We start from the raw sequence: 16,272 nt of genomic DNA, 5'->3' as shown, positions 1-16,272 counted from the left end.
CTGGTGATATAGATCAATATTGTCCAGTGATTCTAATGTGACTTATGCATTGGGCAAGCGCATGCGACGTGATGGTTGTGTCATGCGGGATATAGTTGGAGCTTATTAAGTTATTAACACGGTAAGACCCAGCGGGCGTTCTTCCGCCCGTGTTCTAGGGAACAAACACCACCTGACGTGTCAGTGTCACGTGATAATAGACTGCAGGATTAGGTCCAGTCACCAGTTGACATTCAGATGACATCACGTGACATTTGACATGGAGTCTGGCGAGTCTAGTTTCTCAACTACACGGGGAGGAGGACTGTGGTGTGTCACTGTAGATGGAGGTGTGTCACTGTAGATGGTGGCGTGTAAATGGTGGTGCGTCACTGTTGATGGCGGTGTGTCACTGTAGATGCTGGTGTGTCACTGTTGATGGCGGTGTGTCACTGTAGATGGTGGTGTGTCACTGTAGATGCTGGTGTGTCACTGTTGATGGCGGTGTGTCACTGTAGATGGTGGTGTGTCACTGTAGATGCTGGTGTGTCACTGTTGATGGCAGTGTGTCACTGTTGATGGTGGTGTGTCACTGTAGATGGTGGCATGTAGATGGAGGTGTGTCACTGTAGATGGTGGCGTGTAGATGGAGGTGTGTCACTGTAGATGGTGGTTTGTCACTGTAGATGGAGGTGTGTCACTGTAGATGTAGTGTGTCACTGTAGATGGTGATGTGTCACTGTAGATTGAGGCGTGTCACTGTAGATGGTGGTGTGTCACTGTTGATGGTAGTGTGTCACTGTAGATGGTGGTGTGTCACTGTAGATGGTGGTGTGTCACTGTAGATGGTGGTGTGTCACTGTTGATGGTGGTGTGTCACTGTTGATGGTGGTGTGTCACTGTAGATGGAGGTGTGTCAAAGTAGATGGAGGTGTGTCACTGTTGATGGTGGTGTGTCACTGTAGATAGAGGTGTGTCAAAGTAGATGGTGGCATTTCACTGTAGATGGTGGTGTGTCACTGTACATGGAGATTTGTCACTGTAGATGATGGTGTGTAGATGGTCGTGTGTCACTTTAGTTGGTGGCGTGTAGATGGTGGTGTGTCACTGTAGATGGAGATGTGTCACTGTAGATGATGGTGTGTAGATGGTCGTGTGTCACTTTAGTTGGTGGTGTGTAGATGGTGGTGTGTCACTGTAGATGGAGATGTGTCCCTGTAGATGATGGCGTGTAGATGGTCGTGTGTCACTTTAGTTTGTGGCGTGTAGATGGTGGTGTGTCACTGTAGATGGAGATGTGTCACTGTAGATGATGGTGTGTAGATGGTCGTGTGTCACTTTAGTTGGTGGCGTGTCACTGGGCACAAGAACATATGCAACTTGGATATATGGGCTTGACAAGCATTGGGCACAAAGTCTTAAAGGGACAGTACGTCGACAGTTCTTTGTGTTTATAAATCATGCATGAAATAATTTCCCATTGTGACGTCACCATACAATTCTCAAACCAAACCAATAGAGCTCCGCACAGCGAAGTCAACAACGCAAGCGTTGCACAAATTAAACTGTCTTCAGTCATATTTTTTTATTTGAGGCAAATTGAAGAGAAAGCTTGCGTGTTTTTATTACGGATAAGATACAAAATACTAATTGCTGGCAAGATTACATGAGAAACCACTGTTTATCAAAGCCTATATTACATTATAAATAAGCTATTGTCGTATGAAGCCAATCACTCTCCTTCCCAGAGTTCCTTGCGGCCAAGCCAAATACCTCACACCGTCACATCTTACACAATCCATCCATGTGATTTCATCTGTTTTATTTTAGACGATTCAACACATTTAGATAAACTTCACTTTTACTGAGAAAATATCCTAAAACGTGAAAAAAAGCTATTTCACATTGTGACGATTTTTAGACGATTCAACACATTTAGATAAACTTCACTTTTACTGAGAAAATATCCTAAAACGTGAAAAAAAGCTATTTCCATTTGCGACCTTTTCCTCCTCGTGCTATCCCCGAAGCCAAACCGAGAGTTAGCGATACAGTCGCTTCGTGTAAAGCTATTTTGTCACGCACCTCACTGTCGCAGTTGTAGTAGTATGTATATATAATTATGCAAAACAGTATGCAAAGCACATCTAAAGTCTCGCTTCAGGCCCGTCTGTTCTTTTTTTCAGAATAAGTGCGTTTGATAACAAACAGAAGAGCCCGGTCACGTGATAAGCCTACGACCGCTGTGTGGTCACTGGTGAATAAAATTCTTTCGCGGAATAATGTGGGCAGAGCCGAGTAAGCGTGAGGGTTATCGGCTATTGTTTACAAACAATACTTCAGAACGGTCGACGTAATGTCCCTTTAAGACACTTGGATATATGGCCTTGGCTAGGATGGGGCAGTGGGACTGAACTAGCCCAGATATATAACCTTGATAAGCATTGGACACAAGGTTGTGACAACCACGGAACAGTATTTCTTGACAATCATGTGACACAAGGCCTTGATAAGCTTCAGACTAGGCTTTGATAAACATCAGACACTAGGCCTTGACAAGCATCAGACACTAGGCCCTGACAAGCATCAGGCATTAGGCCTTGATAAGCTTCAAACACTAGGCCTTGACAAGCATCAGGCACTAGGCCTTGACAAGCATCAGACACTAGGCCTTGATAAGCTTCAGACAGTAGGCCTTGACAAGCATCAGAAACTAGGACTTGACAAGCATTAGGCACTAGGCCTTGATAAACATCAGACACTAGGCCTTGATAAGCATCAGAAACTAGGTCTTGACAAGCATCAGGCACACGGCCTTGACAAGCATCAGGCACTAAGCCGTGATAAACATCAGACACTAGGCCTTGACAAGCATCAGGCACTAGGCCTTGACAAGCATCAGACACTAGGCCTTGACAAGCATCAGACACTAGGCCTTGATAAGCATCAGACACTAGGCCTTGACAAGCATCAGGCACTAGGCCTTGATAAGCATCAGACACTAGGCCTTGATAAACATCAGACAATAGGCCTTGATAAGCATCAGACACTAGGCCTTGACAAACATCAGACACTAGACCTTGACAAGCATCATGCATCAGGCCTTGATAAACATCAGACAATAGGCCTTGATAAGCATCAGACACTTGGCCTTGATAAGCATCAGACACTTGGCCTTGATAAGCATCAGACACTAGGCCTTGACAAACATCAGACACCAGACCTTGAAGACAATCATGCATCATGCCTTGATAAACATCAGACACTAGGCCTTGACAAACATCAGACACCAGACCTTGAAGACAATCATGCATCAGGCCTTGATAAACATCAGACACTAGGCCTTGATAAGCATCAGACACAAGGCCTCGATAAACATGGGGACTGTGGTGGGAATCTCATTCCACGGGGTGGGTCCCTGTGCAGTTGCTGTGAATGAAGAATGATCCAGTGGACGCCGCCGCTTCGTGTCGTGATGATGGCAGGCTGGCATCATCTTCTGGTTACAGTCATCATACACTGCTAATGGTAATATCACGACTGCCGCGGGAGCACAAAAGATATCCCCCATGCATGAAAAAAACCCTGAAAAATCTTGATATCGATTTCAGACGTCATTTAAAACTTTCTCTAGAAACTGAGTCAAATCTTTTGATCTGTAAATAATGGTAACTTGACGAAACTGCGCCTTTATGCAGGATTTAATGTACAACCCGAATTGGTTCCGGTTATAATGCACGTGCGATTTCTAAAACGATCTCCAACCAAAGGCGGATTATCACACTGCGGCAGGGGGATGCACGTTGCGACCAGGGATTCTTCACGGAAATACATTGAAGGGGGTGATTTATAGCTGGGAGTTTCATTCAGAGCACGATGACCTCTTGCCCTTGCAAGACCTCAATATATTAACGACTTGAAGCCACCTGGTAGAACGGAAGTCAAGCCCGCATGATATATGCGCGCGCACATCGCTGCACGAGTAAGCATAATTGGCAGCGCACGTGGTCCACACTGCGGAGAGTGATTATTAGTGCTCTATTATCAAGTCAAAGTTAGAGACAAATGTTTGTCGTTAACGAGCGCTGTGTTTACTCTGATAGATATATTTGTTGTGCGCCCACACCTGTGTAAATAGACCCCACTATAGCAGAATAATTGTGGTATTTTCCCTCTGATCGTTCAAAGACAAAACTTACGAGCTTATTGTTTCGCGAGGGGCCAGTTTGAGGGGATCAGAATAAGAAGTGGCTGAGAATGCCCCTCATTTTCCCATGTGGAGTACGTTGCCAGTAACAGCACAGACGTCCACAAACATAGCCGACCTCAACGCCAGTCCATTGGCGACACACAGGCGGCAAAGCGAGTGTTTGATTACGTAATTGACGAATTCCATGGCAACGAGGTTGACTTCATTTGAGAAAATAACCCTCAATTTGTTTAATCGTTGATTGAAAGGTCGATGATTTAAAATGTCAGATCAGAGTAAAGGTTTCTCAACACACTTGTATGCAATTATTGGAGTACACGTGGACGCGAGTGTTGTGGATGTATGTGTTGTGCTCGACTCGGCTTCGTGCGCGTGGTATACTGTTGTGCTTCTAGCCGACTTGTTGTAACGAGAAAACAACAATCTACCTCATCTCGTAACTTACGTAACCCATCATTCTGGCTCTCGTCACGTATGTGAAGGTAACCAAAACAAAAACACACGAGGACCCGTCACGTATGTCATGGCAACCAAAATAGTACTTATCCAGCTCTCGTCACGTATGTCAAGGTAACCAAAACAAAAACACATGAGCTCTCGTCACGTATGCCAAGGTAACCAAAACACACCACATCCTTCTCTCGTCACGTATGTCAAGGTAACCAAAACACACCACATCCTGCTTTCGTCACGTATGTCAAGGTAACCAAAACACACCACATCCTGCTCTAGTCACGTATGTCAAGGTAACCAAATAAAAAACACATAAACTCTCGTCACAAATGTCAAGGTAGCCAAAACACACCACATCCTGCTCTCGTCACGTATGTCAAGGCATTCAAAATAAAAACACATGAGCTCTCGTCACGTATGTCATGGTAACCAAAATACAATATATCTAGCTCTCGTCACGTATGTGATGGCAACCAAAACACAACACATCTAGGTCTAGTGACGTATGTCATGGTAACCGCGAATCGCTGAAATATTGCTGGTAAAACAATAGTCATTCATGGCAACTAGAGCACAACACGTCGAAATACCGTCACTCACGCCATGGCAACCAAAGCACACCACGTCGAAATACCGTTACTCACGCCATGGCAACCAAAGCACAACACGTCTAAATACCGTCACTCACGCCATGGCAACCAAAGCACAACACGTCTAAATACCGTCACTCACGCCATGGCAACCAAAGCACAACCCATCTAGCTTTTGTCAGTCATTTTGATTTTCCTAAGTGCAAAATTCTTGTGCCATTTCATCTGATGGGAACTTCTAGCTAACATTATAGGTACCAGACACTTGCAGAGATGACGTCTATAGAACAGAAACAATGTCATTGAACGCCATCTTGTGTCCAGGAGTGACGATGTCTCATGAACATCCTGCATCATGCATTTGTTGGGATTTACTGGTGTCGTAGGTGTTTCCAAAGTGTCCAGAGGTGACGATGTCCCTTGAACATCCTGCATCATGCATTTGTTGGGATTCACTGGTGTCATAGGTGTTTCCAAAGTGTCCAGAGGTGACGATGTCCCTTGAACATCCTGCATCATGCATTTGTTGGGATTTACTGGTGTCATAGGTGTTTCCAAAGTGTCCAGAGGTGAAAATGTCCCTTGAACATCCTGCATCCTGCATTTGTTGGGATTTACTGGTGTCATAGGTGTTTCCAAAGTGTCGAGAGGTGACGATGTCACTTGGACATTCTGCATCATGCATTTGTTGGGATTTACTGGTGTCATAGGTGTTTCCAAAGTGTCCAGAGGTAAAGATGTCCATTGAACATCTTGCATCCTGCATTTGTTGGGATTTACTGGTGTCATAGGTGTTTCCAAAGTGTCCAGAGGTGACGATGTCCCTTGAACATCATGCATCCTGCATTTGTTGGGATTCACTGGTGTCATAGGTGTTTCCAAAGTGTCCAGAGGTGACGATATCACTTGGACATTCTGCACCATTACTGGTGTCATAGGTGTTTCCAAAGTGTCCAGAGGTGACGATGTCACTTGGACATTCTGCACCATTACTGGTGTCATAGGTGTTTCCAAAGTGTCCAGAGGTGACGATGTCACTTGGACATTCTGCACCATCACTGGTGTCATAGGTGTTTCCAAAGTGTCCAGAGGTGACTATGTCACTTGGACATTCTGCACCATCACTGGTGTCATAGGTGTTTCCAAAGTGTCCAGAGGTAAAGATGTCACTTGAACATTCTGCACCATCACTGGTGTCATAGGTGTTTCCAAAGTGTCCAGAGGTGACGATGTCACTTGAACATTCTGCACCATCACTGGGGTCATAGGTGTTTCCAATGTGTCCAGAGGTGACGATGTCACTTGAACATTCTGCACCATCACTGGTGTCATAGGTGTTTCCAAAGTGTCCAGAGGTGACGATGTCACTTGGACATTCTGCACCATCACTGGTGTCATAGGTGTTTCCAAAGTGTCCAGAGGTGACGATGTCACTTGGACATTCTGCACCATCACTGGTGTCATAGGTGTTTCCAAAGTGTCCAGAGGTGACGATGGCCCTTGGACATTCTGCACCATCACTGGTGTCATAGGTGTTTCCAAAGTGTCCAGAGGTGACGATGTCACTTGAACATTCTGCACCATCACTGGTGTCATAGGTGTTTCCAAAGTGTCCAGAGGTGACGATGTCACTTGGACATTCTGCACCATCACTGGTGTCATAGGTGTTTCCAAAGTGTCCAGAGGTGACGATGTCACTTGGACATTCTGCACCATCACTGGTGTCATAGGTGTTTCCAAAGTGTCCAGAGGTGACGATGTCACTTGGACATTCTGCACCATCACTGGTGTCATAGGTGTTTCCAAAGTGTCCAGAGGTGACGATGTCACTTGAACATTCTGCACCATCACTGGTGTCATAGGTGTTTCCAAAGTGTCCAGAGGTGACGATGTCACTTGAACATTCTGCACCATCACTGGTGTCATAGGTGTTTCCAAAGTGTCCAGAGGTGACGATGTCACTTGAACATTCTGCACCATCACTGGTGTCATAGGTGTTTCCAAAGTGTCCAGAGGTGACGATGTCACTTGAACATTCTGCACCATCACTGGTGTCATAGGTGTTTCCAAAGTGTCCAGAGGTGACGATGTCACTTGAACATTCTGCACCATCACTGGTGTCATAGGTGTTTCCAAAGTGTCCAGAGGTGACGATGTCCCTTGGACATTCTGCATCATGCATTTGTTGGGATTTACTGGTGTCATAGGTGTTTCCAAAGTGTCCAGAGGTGACGATGTCACTTGGACATTCTGCACCATCACTGGTGTCATAGGTGTTTCCAAAGTGTCCAGAGGTGACGATGTCACTTGAACATTCTGCACCATCACTGGTGTCATAGGTGTTTCCAAAGTGTCCAGAGGTAAAAATGTCACTTGGACATTCTGCATCATCACAGGTGTCATAGGTGTAACACTGTCCAGAGGTGACGATGTCACTTGGACATCATGCATCATCACAGGTGTCATAGGTGTAACACTGTCCAGAGGTGACGATGTCACTTGGACATCATGCATCATCACAGGTGTCATAGGTGTAACACTGTCCAGAGGTGACGATGTCACTTGGACATCATGCATCATCACTGGTGTCATAGGTGTTTCCAAAGTGTCCAGAGGTGACGATGTCACTTGGACATTCTGCACCATCACTGGTGTCATAGGTGTTTCCAAAGTGTCCAGAGGTGACGATGTCACTTGAACATTCTGCACCATCACTGGTGTCATAGGTGTTTCCAAAGTGTCCAGAGGTGACGATGTCACTTGGACATTCTGCACCATCACTGGTGTCATAGGTGTTTCCAAAGTGTCCAGAGGTGACGATGTCACTTGGACATTCTGCACCATCACTGGTGTCATAGGTGTTTCCAAAGTGTCCAGAGGTGACGATGTCACTTGGACATTCTGCACCATCACTGGTGTCATAGGTGTTTCCAAAGTGTCAAGAGGTGACGATGTCACTTGGACATTCTGCACCATCACTGGTGTCATAGGTGTTTCCAAAGTGTCCAGAGGTGACGATGTCACTTGAACATTCTGCACCATCACTGGTGTCATAGGTGTTTCCAAAGTGTCCAGAGGTGACGATGTCACTTGAACATTCTGCACCATCACTGGTGTCATAGGTGTTTCCAAAGTGTCCAGAGGTGACGATGTCACTTGAACATTCTGCACCATCACTGGTGTCATAGGTGTTTCCAAAGTGTCCAGAGGTGACGATGTCACTTGAACATTCTGCACCATCACTGGTGTCATAGGTGTTTCCAAAGTGTCCAGAGGTGACGATGTCACTTGAACATTCTGCACCATCACTGGTGTCATAGGTGTTTCCAAAGTGTCCAGAGGTGACGATGTCACTTGAACATTCTGCACCATCACTGGTGTCATAGGTGTTTCCAAAGTGTCCAGAGGTGACGATGTCCCTTGGACATTCTGCATCATGCATTTGTTGGGATTTACTGGTGTCATAGGTGTTTCCAAAGTGTCCAGAGGTGACGATGTCACTTGGACATTCTGCACCATCACTGGTGTCATAGGTGTTTCCAAAGTGTCCAGAGGTGACGATGTCACTTGAACATTCTGCACCATCACTGGTGTCATAGGTGTTTCCAAAGTGTCCAGAGGTAAAAATGTCACTTGGACATTCTGCATCATCACAGGTGTCAAAGGTGTAACACTGTCCAGAGGTGACGATGTCACTTGGACATCATGCATCATCACTGGTGTCATAGGTGTAACACTGTCCAGAGGTGACGATGTCACTTGGACATCATGCATCATCACAGGTGTCATAGGTGTAACACTGTCCAGAGGTGACGATGTCACTTGGACATCATGCATCATCACTGGTGTCATAGGTGTAACACTGTCCAGAGGTGACGATGTCACTTGGGCATCATGCATCATCACAGGTGTCATAGGTGTAACACTGTCCAGAGGTGACGATGTCACTTGGACATCATGCATCATCACAGGTGTCATAGGTGTAACACTGCCCAGAGGTGACGATGTCACTTGGACATCATGCATCATCACTGGTGTCATAGGTGTAACACTGTCCAGAGGTGACGATGTCACTTGGACATCATGCATCATCACAGGTGTCATAGGTGTAACACTGTCCAGAGGTGACGATGTCACTTGGACATCATGCATCATCACTGGTGTCATAGGTGTAACACTGTCCAGAGGTGACGATGTCACTTGGACATCATGCATCATCACAGGTGTCATAGGTGTAACACTGTCCAGAGGTGACGATGTCACTTGGACATTCTGCACCATCACTGGTGTCATAGGTGTAACACTGTCCAGAGGTGACTATGATTCTGGAGTGCCATCTCTCCCTTTGCCTGTAACGCCTTTGGCGTTCCACCACACTCATGCCCATCTTTTATACTTTGCACTGAAAAAGCCAAATGAAAGATTGAAAACATATAACATTTAAAGAAGATTTCACAGCCCTAGTCATTACAGTTGCAAAAGACATGTATTAACTGAATGGAGAAATATGTTGACAATTAAACCAAAATCATTAGAGTCTTCTGAAATAGTACAAGGAAAATATAACATGTTCAAGGACATGCCAAACTGAATAAATTGGGTTTCAAGATACCTTATCACTAATCTTCCAATATTCTGTCATTATTGAAAACATAAACTTACTTATTATCATTTTGACAAAAACCTATCACTACCTTTGTCACTACTGTTACACAACCACTAAACTCATATTATTGGAGAAAATGTGTCTACCAATGTTTCATTTCAAATCATTTTTTTGTAAAACCTGAAGAGATATGTTTTAAACACCTATTAAAATAACAATACACTAAGTTACAACATATTCTTTCGAATTGTTAATATCCCTCAACATATCTCTCGTACAACATATACACTTCGAGTAATACTATTAGTATTTCACTGAAATCGGTATCAGTTTTTGTGAAACAGTTTTTAAATTGAAATGTACTTGGAAAGTAATTCTAAGGAATTGAAAAACTTAATCTCCAAAATCATTTTCATACATTAAATATGTTGTCACTCCTGTTACAAAACAACTAAAACACATGGGATTCGATCACTTATGTCAATCAGTTCAAACAAATCTGTCAAACAATGTCAAACCTGCATATATTATTCTTTCAAATCAGCTATGAAAATTAGATAAAACTTTTATCAATACACTTTTGTCAAAACTTGTTATAATCGCTTAATCTCAAGTCCCTAATGTTACTAGTATTTGAAATACCCTTACTGCAGCAATCACGATTGTGATTCTGCTAAGTTTGAAATAAATTCATAAAACTTAATTTAAACAAAATATATTAGTTTGATTGGTTATGTAAGTAAAGCAGAAACTGTATTTAGATCCTTTTCAGTCACAACTGTTACCACCCTTAGTCACTGCTGTTATATTGTCTTGTCCCTTCTGTTACAGATACTTGCCGTGTGTTCTGGCCATGCATGTTTTCAGACCTTTCAAGCAAAGTTATTGTATTCGTTATGATATCTATCTGTACAAACTGCTCTGAATTATTCTTTCAATTTTCCCTGTCTAGGACATCATCCCAGTTTTAAGTGACACGTGTCCCCTAATATACAGTAAACTACGGTTATAACGAACACGCTTATAACGAACTGACGGATATGACGAACTCATTTTTTAGTCCCGACTATTTGCTGTAGTTATGCTGTATATATGCTTATAACGAATTACGGTTATAACGAACTAAAATTAGTGGTCCCTTTGAGTTCGTTATAACCGTAGTTTACTGTAGATATTGATATACATCTTCGTTAACACGTGGCAATGGAGTACTGTTCATAAGACGAAGCAACTCCAGATAATATAGGCTGCGTTTGCTGCAGACAATTGACATGACTGTTACCAGTATGGTCGTACATCGGGGGAATCCCATTCCATAATGTGTATGACTGTATAAATAATATAACAGTTCGCTGTTCGGCAGCTCTCTCGTGATGGTGCTCAAGCATCGAGACATATGGCCAAGCTGTCGAGGTAATACGTTCTTATTAAACAACAAAGGTTCATACTGCTGAAAGTCTGCTTCAAATTAATATTTTATAGTCAACCTGAGAAAGTCGGAACAAAGGCTCTGTAATGGGAGCGATTCATTTGCTCCCCGATATCATTATATCAACATCTGTACAACGAAAGGCAAACTGGTTATTCTGACGCCCCTTGGGTGCTGAGGTAAGCCTTACCGGGCCCAGCGCTACCCCCAGGTAGAGACCGTCCACTGTGGACCTGGTCCCCCTTCTCAGGTGGGGACAGGGAAAACCTTTGTGTGTTTAATTTAAAAAAAATGACATCGGTAACACGTGCACAACATGAAACAGATAGTTCCTCCGACGTACTCGCTAATAACCTGACAGGGTCGACGCTAACTGGGCCCCAGGCCCGTATGGCGAATTAGGAGGGGTCGGGTGGAAAGGGGGACTAACGCTGGTCACTCCGCGTCCATCTGGGAGATGTGGGGACGCAGGTGAAAGGGGGACACCTGCGGCACGGTAGCCCCCGACGCTCTTACCTACATCTGCACGTGCAGCGGCTTAATAACGCGGGGATGTAACAATAATTTAGGGATGTTTAATTTCATAAAGGGTTAATCACCGGTCTGTCCCACGTGTTCCGTCACAGGCCGGCTTTCTCTGCTCACAAAGCGCGCCCCGGTGCTGAAAGCACCCTCAAGTGGGAGGGGGGGGGGGGGGGGGAGGTGAAGGGGGGGAGGGGACACTACAGGTGGACAAGCTGCGGACGCTACCAGTCAAACTCTAAGCTCAGGTTCTGACCCACATTGTTCGTGTTTTTTTTAAAAGCGATTTAATTCGACGCGGTGCCACTTGTTAATTTCGAATTTAATGAGTTGGTCACCATTTTATGCTCGCGGCAAAGTTGATCTTCAATGACCATATCGCCTACCGGGAACCCCGAACACGTGCACAGGTGATTTTACACAAGAAGTAGGCAAACAAACAACAACCTTTCACATTGATATAATTGAAGTAAAAGCCTTGCTGGCAGGAGAAAGTAAAGCAGTCAAACCCTAACAATACCCAGCTTGAGAAATTCACAGCTTATCGCAACTTAACGTAATAGGAACACTATGAATAGATTAAGTCAGTGGTCCTCTCTTTGAGATGGTTTCTATGACGACAGTGTTGTGGTGGCACAACAGATTTCAGGTAGATACACATTTCCTCCGTCTATATGTGTATCCTATTATTTCAACATTATCTACATTATTAAAATAACTTTTAGTGCCTTTTTCTATGAAGATGAAGAGATGAAATTGTTCCCAGCGTGATCGACAAGGCAGCTGTGAGAAGACTGACGTAGCATCTTGTGTCTGACGTACGAATAGGTGTGGAAAAGAATCAGTATTAATATCTATATTAATCAAGCACGATTAATGGACGGAAATATACAAATAGGTGCAGTATACATGTCAAACGTTTCCGGGGCCACATTTCAAATATATTACAAACATTCCCCAGCCTACATTGTGTGTATATTTCTCACATACCCCTCGTTCAGGACAAAACTATACCTTATAACGCTACATATCGTGGCAGAGCACATTTTATTACTCTACACATGGGGCAGAGCAAATTGTATCACTTTTCAAAGACGCCCATTTTAAGAATAATCTTGTTTTCCAGGAGATGGGTATACAATCAAATATGTATCAATCGGTATGGTAAATTGATAATCCTCGAACAGGGCTTACTGACGGGCTGTTCCATCTTTTTGCCTACAACTTCACGTTAAGAGGCAAAATACGTTTCAAGTATGATAAAAAATTGGTATTTTAGAGTCACAGGCACAGTACGTCGACAGGTCTGTGTTTTTAAATCATGCCTGCAAAAATGTCCGTGTGTTACGTCACATGCCGATTCAAGCCGAAACAATAGAGCTCCGCACAGCGAAGCCGACAACGCAAGCGCTGTGCAGATTAGTGAGTGAGTGAGTGAGTGAGTGAGTATGGTTTTACGCCGTTTTTAGCATTATTCCAGCAATATCACGGCGGGGGACACCAGAAATGGGCTTCACACATTGTACGCTGTGCAGATTAAACTGGGTTCAGTCTTTTATATTTAATAGAGGGAAACTGAAGAGAAAGCTCATGTTTTTTTCTTAAGGCTGAGCTACGAAAATACTAATTGTCAGCTTGATTAGGTTGGAAGCCAGTGTGTATCAAAGCCAGCATTACGCTTAAACCATTTTTCGGTTGTATGAAGCCAATCTTACCCACAGTTTCCATTTTGCAGGCGAGCAGAGCCCAGTAAGCTTCATAATGGTCGACGTCCTGTTCCTTTAAATCCATGTCACATGTTATTAATAATTCAGTGAGAGGTTACACCAAATACTACTAGGATTCAGATTTGTTGTCATATAACTTCGGTTTAGTTAAATCACATGACTCCATGTGCACGAAGTTATATGGTTTAAACATATTTATTTTCACAAAAATTTGAAAATGGATTGGTAAACAAGCGAAGCGCTTATGTTAATACCGCTCCATTACTCTTAAGACATGATACAATAAATAAATCAAAGAAGGTTAGATGTAACAAATGAACTGTACATGCCAAGCCAGATGTGTATATATAATAAATACATTTGCAGTTTATAATAAAAAACAGTTTTTAATATGAAGTTTTGAATAGAATCTAATGTTTGGATTTACTCTTCCTTACTCAAATACGTATTTCCGAAAATGGGCTTCAAACGTTGTACCCATGTGGGGAATCAAACCCGGGTCTTCGGCGTGACGTGCCAACGCTTTTTAACCACTAGGCTACCCCACCGCCCCCATTATGAAGAACATAGCAATCTCATTAAAATCAGACCTTAGTTCTCGCTACCCATTCGTCACCACTCGCCCCTTTCCGTAACCTGCAAGAAGGCTTGTCCCGAAATAACACGAGTTGGTCACGAATGCTCGCTACCGCTAAACAAAGATCTGAAGACATCCCATTGAGGGGTCACGTCAGATCGACCTTTCATCCGACCAATCAGAGCGTCGCTTACCAGATTATGAAAGTGACAGTCGGAATGTGATTTCTAATCATGCAATCTGGAAGATTTTAACATGTGGTATTCCGAACGATAGTTACGGGTTTAACGACTGAATCCTTACAATCCAGACCAATTCAGAATGTTTTTTTGTTCAGGTTTCAAATTTGTAATCGAAAATTTGTCAAAATATGTTCCGAAGCGTAGTCGCCAATTTAAAATTTGTGCCGTAAAGCACGAGTAAGCTGCCTTCTGATTGGTCATTCCATTGGTCGGTCAAAGTTCACGCAAGGACGGTCTGAAGTGACCCGTAATGGGATGTCCTCAGATCTTTGTTAAGCGGTAGCGAGAACTAAGATCTGATTTTTATGAAATTGAAGAACATAGCAATTTGTACACACAAAAAAAGAAGTGTAAAGCATCTTCGGTATGATATCCACAGGAACAAGTTTTTGTATCCAAAATATATCTATCATACTGATAACACGAAGTTTTTTGTGTCTGGCTATCTTGAATTGACGTGTTTCTGTCGTAGACGTAACAGGTTATGTTTCCAGCACTTATGTTAGCAGACTGCAGCAACTGCAAGTCATGAAATGGAGTGCTTACCGGGGTGGTCGCCCTACACAGGACCGTAACCGGCAGTTGCAATTGACGTCAATCGACGGCTTGGGTTGGTGAAATGAGTGAGTGAGTGAGTATGGTTTTACGCCGCTTTTAGCAATATTCCAGCAATATCACGGCGGGGGACACCAGAAATGGGCTTCACACATTGTACCAATGTCGGGAATCGAACCCGGGTCTTCGGCGTGACGAGAAAAACGCTTTAACCACTAGGCTACCCGACCGCCCCTCGTGAAATGACGGCGTCGTTGGACGAACATGGCGGAGACAAAGCAACAGCGGTCGTTGTCGTCTTTGTCTGCCGTATGCGGAGCAACAGATGTGGTTATGTAACTTTTCAAGTTTGCTCATCCTTGTGGTCAGTGACAAACAAAATGTCTTGGGCACCAACGCCCGCCTCGGACACTTTGTGGCGTCTGTGGCACGGACATACTGGTTTATATAAGTTTGGGATTGTGGCGTGGCAGATGGTTGACATCCAAAACCCGACAAGTTTCTACATAAAAATACAACGGCATTATGACGTCAGCTCATTATAACGTAACTCAAATTGTGTACTTTATCGCAGGATGAAGTACTGGCGGCGCCTGTGGTCCTTTACCGAAGCATCCAAGAAATCCCGTTACATGAATTTAAATGTATCAACAGTGTGTGAGTGAGTATGGTTTTACGCCGGTTTTAGCAACATTCCAGCAATATCACAGCTTGGGAGAAATGTATCAAGAATGGGTAACTTCATGTTTATAGGTTTTAGAACAAGAAGTGTACTTCCTTTCACTATAAGGGTTTCAAGGTTCTGAATTTCTGTTTTCACTCAACGTTTCGAAGCTAATACATGCTCGAAATACGAATATGTCACAGGTAAAGTTAACTCTGACGGAGGAAGAAATATTATAGATTAAGGTCAATGGGACTATTATTCATTGGATCAGACAACAAAATGGACAAGGTTCAGTTGACAGTGCTATGGCGCACAATCGCAGATACGAATACTGTGTGGAATGTGACATGTGCGCGTGTGTTATGTCATAGGTCTGTGAGAGATGTCCCTGGGGCAAGGGATGGAGTCCAAGACAGTTGGCTGTTGTAGATGTCGCAGATAGACACAGCCTACAAACACAGTTCTGGGACTGCTAAGTCAGTGTTTGAAGCTGACTGTTGGTTAGATTAAAGTAAGAAAACAATGGTGAAAGGTGCAGTGTTCTGACGGGCCTTGGTTGGAGGTCGGCGACATCAAGTCTGGGCTTCATTTGCTTGGCATAGCCGGAGAGTACTGGGCATGCACGCACTAACATATCTAGGCGCAGCGCAAATAATCTCGTTCCTTCATGGATCGAACTCCGCCAAATGTCCGTCTAATTTCTCTCTCTATGATC

The 16,272-nt window shown here is 43.8% G+C and overlaps 1 protein-coding gene across 1 annotated transcript; it reads right to left on the bottom strand.

The window, feature by feature from the left end:
- Positions 1-6,064: 6,064 nt before the first annotated feature.
- On the bottom strand, positions 6,065-9,525 carry LOC125381963. The gene is made up of 2 exons (XM_048399360.1): positions 7,710-9,525; positions 6,065-7,614 (listed from the first exon to the last, which is right to left on the bottom strand). Exons 1-2 carry the CDS (start codon positions 9,523-9,525, stop codon positions 6,065-6,067), a joined length of 3,366 nt encoding a protein of 1,121 aa, XP_048255317.1.
- Between the last annotated feature and the right edge of the window lie 6,747 nt (positions 9,526-16,272).

Source organism: Haliotis rufescens, unplaced genomic scaffold (assembly GCF_023055435.1).
Source record: "Haliotis rufescens isolate VD_foot unplaced genomic scaffold, xgHalRufe1.0.p SCAF_2, whole genome shotgun sequence".
Taxonomy (NCBI): Eukaryota; Metazoa; Mollusca; class Gastropoda; order Lepetellida; family Haliotidae; genus Haliotis; species Haliotis rufescens.
This window is presented reverse-complemented; position numbering and strand designations above follow the sequence as displayed.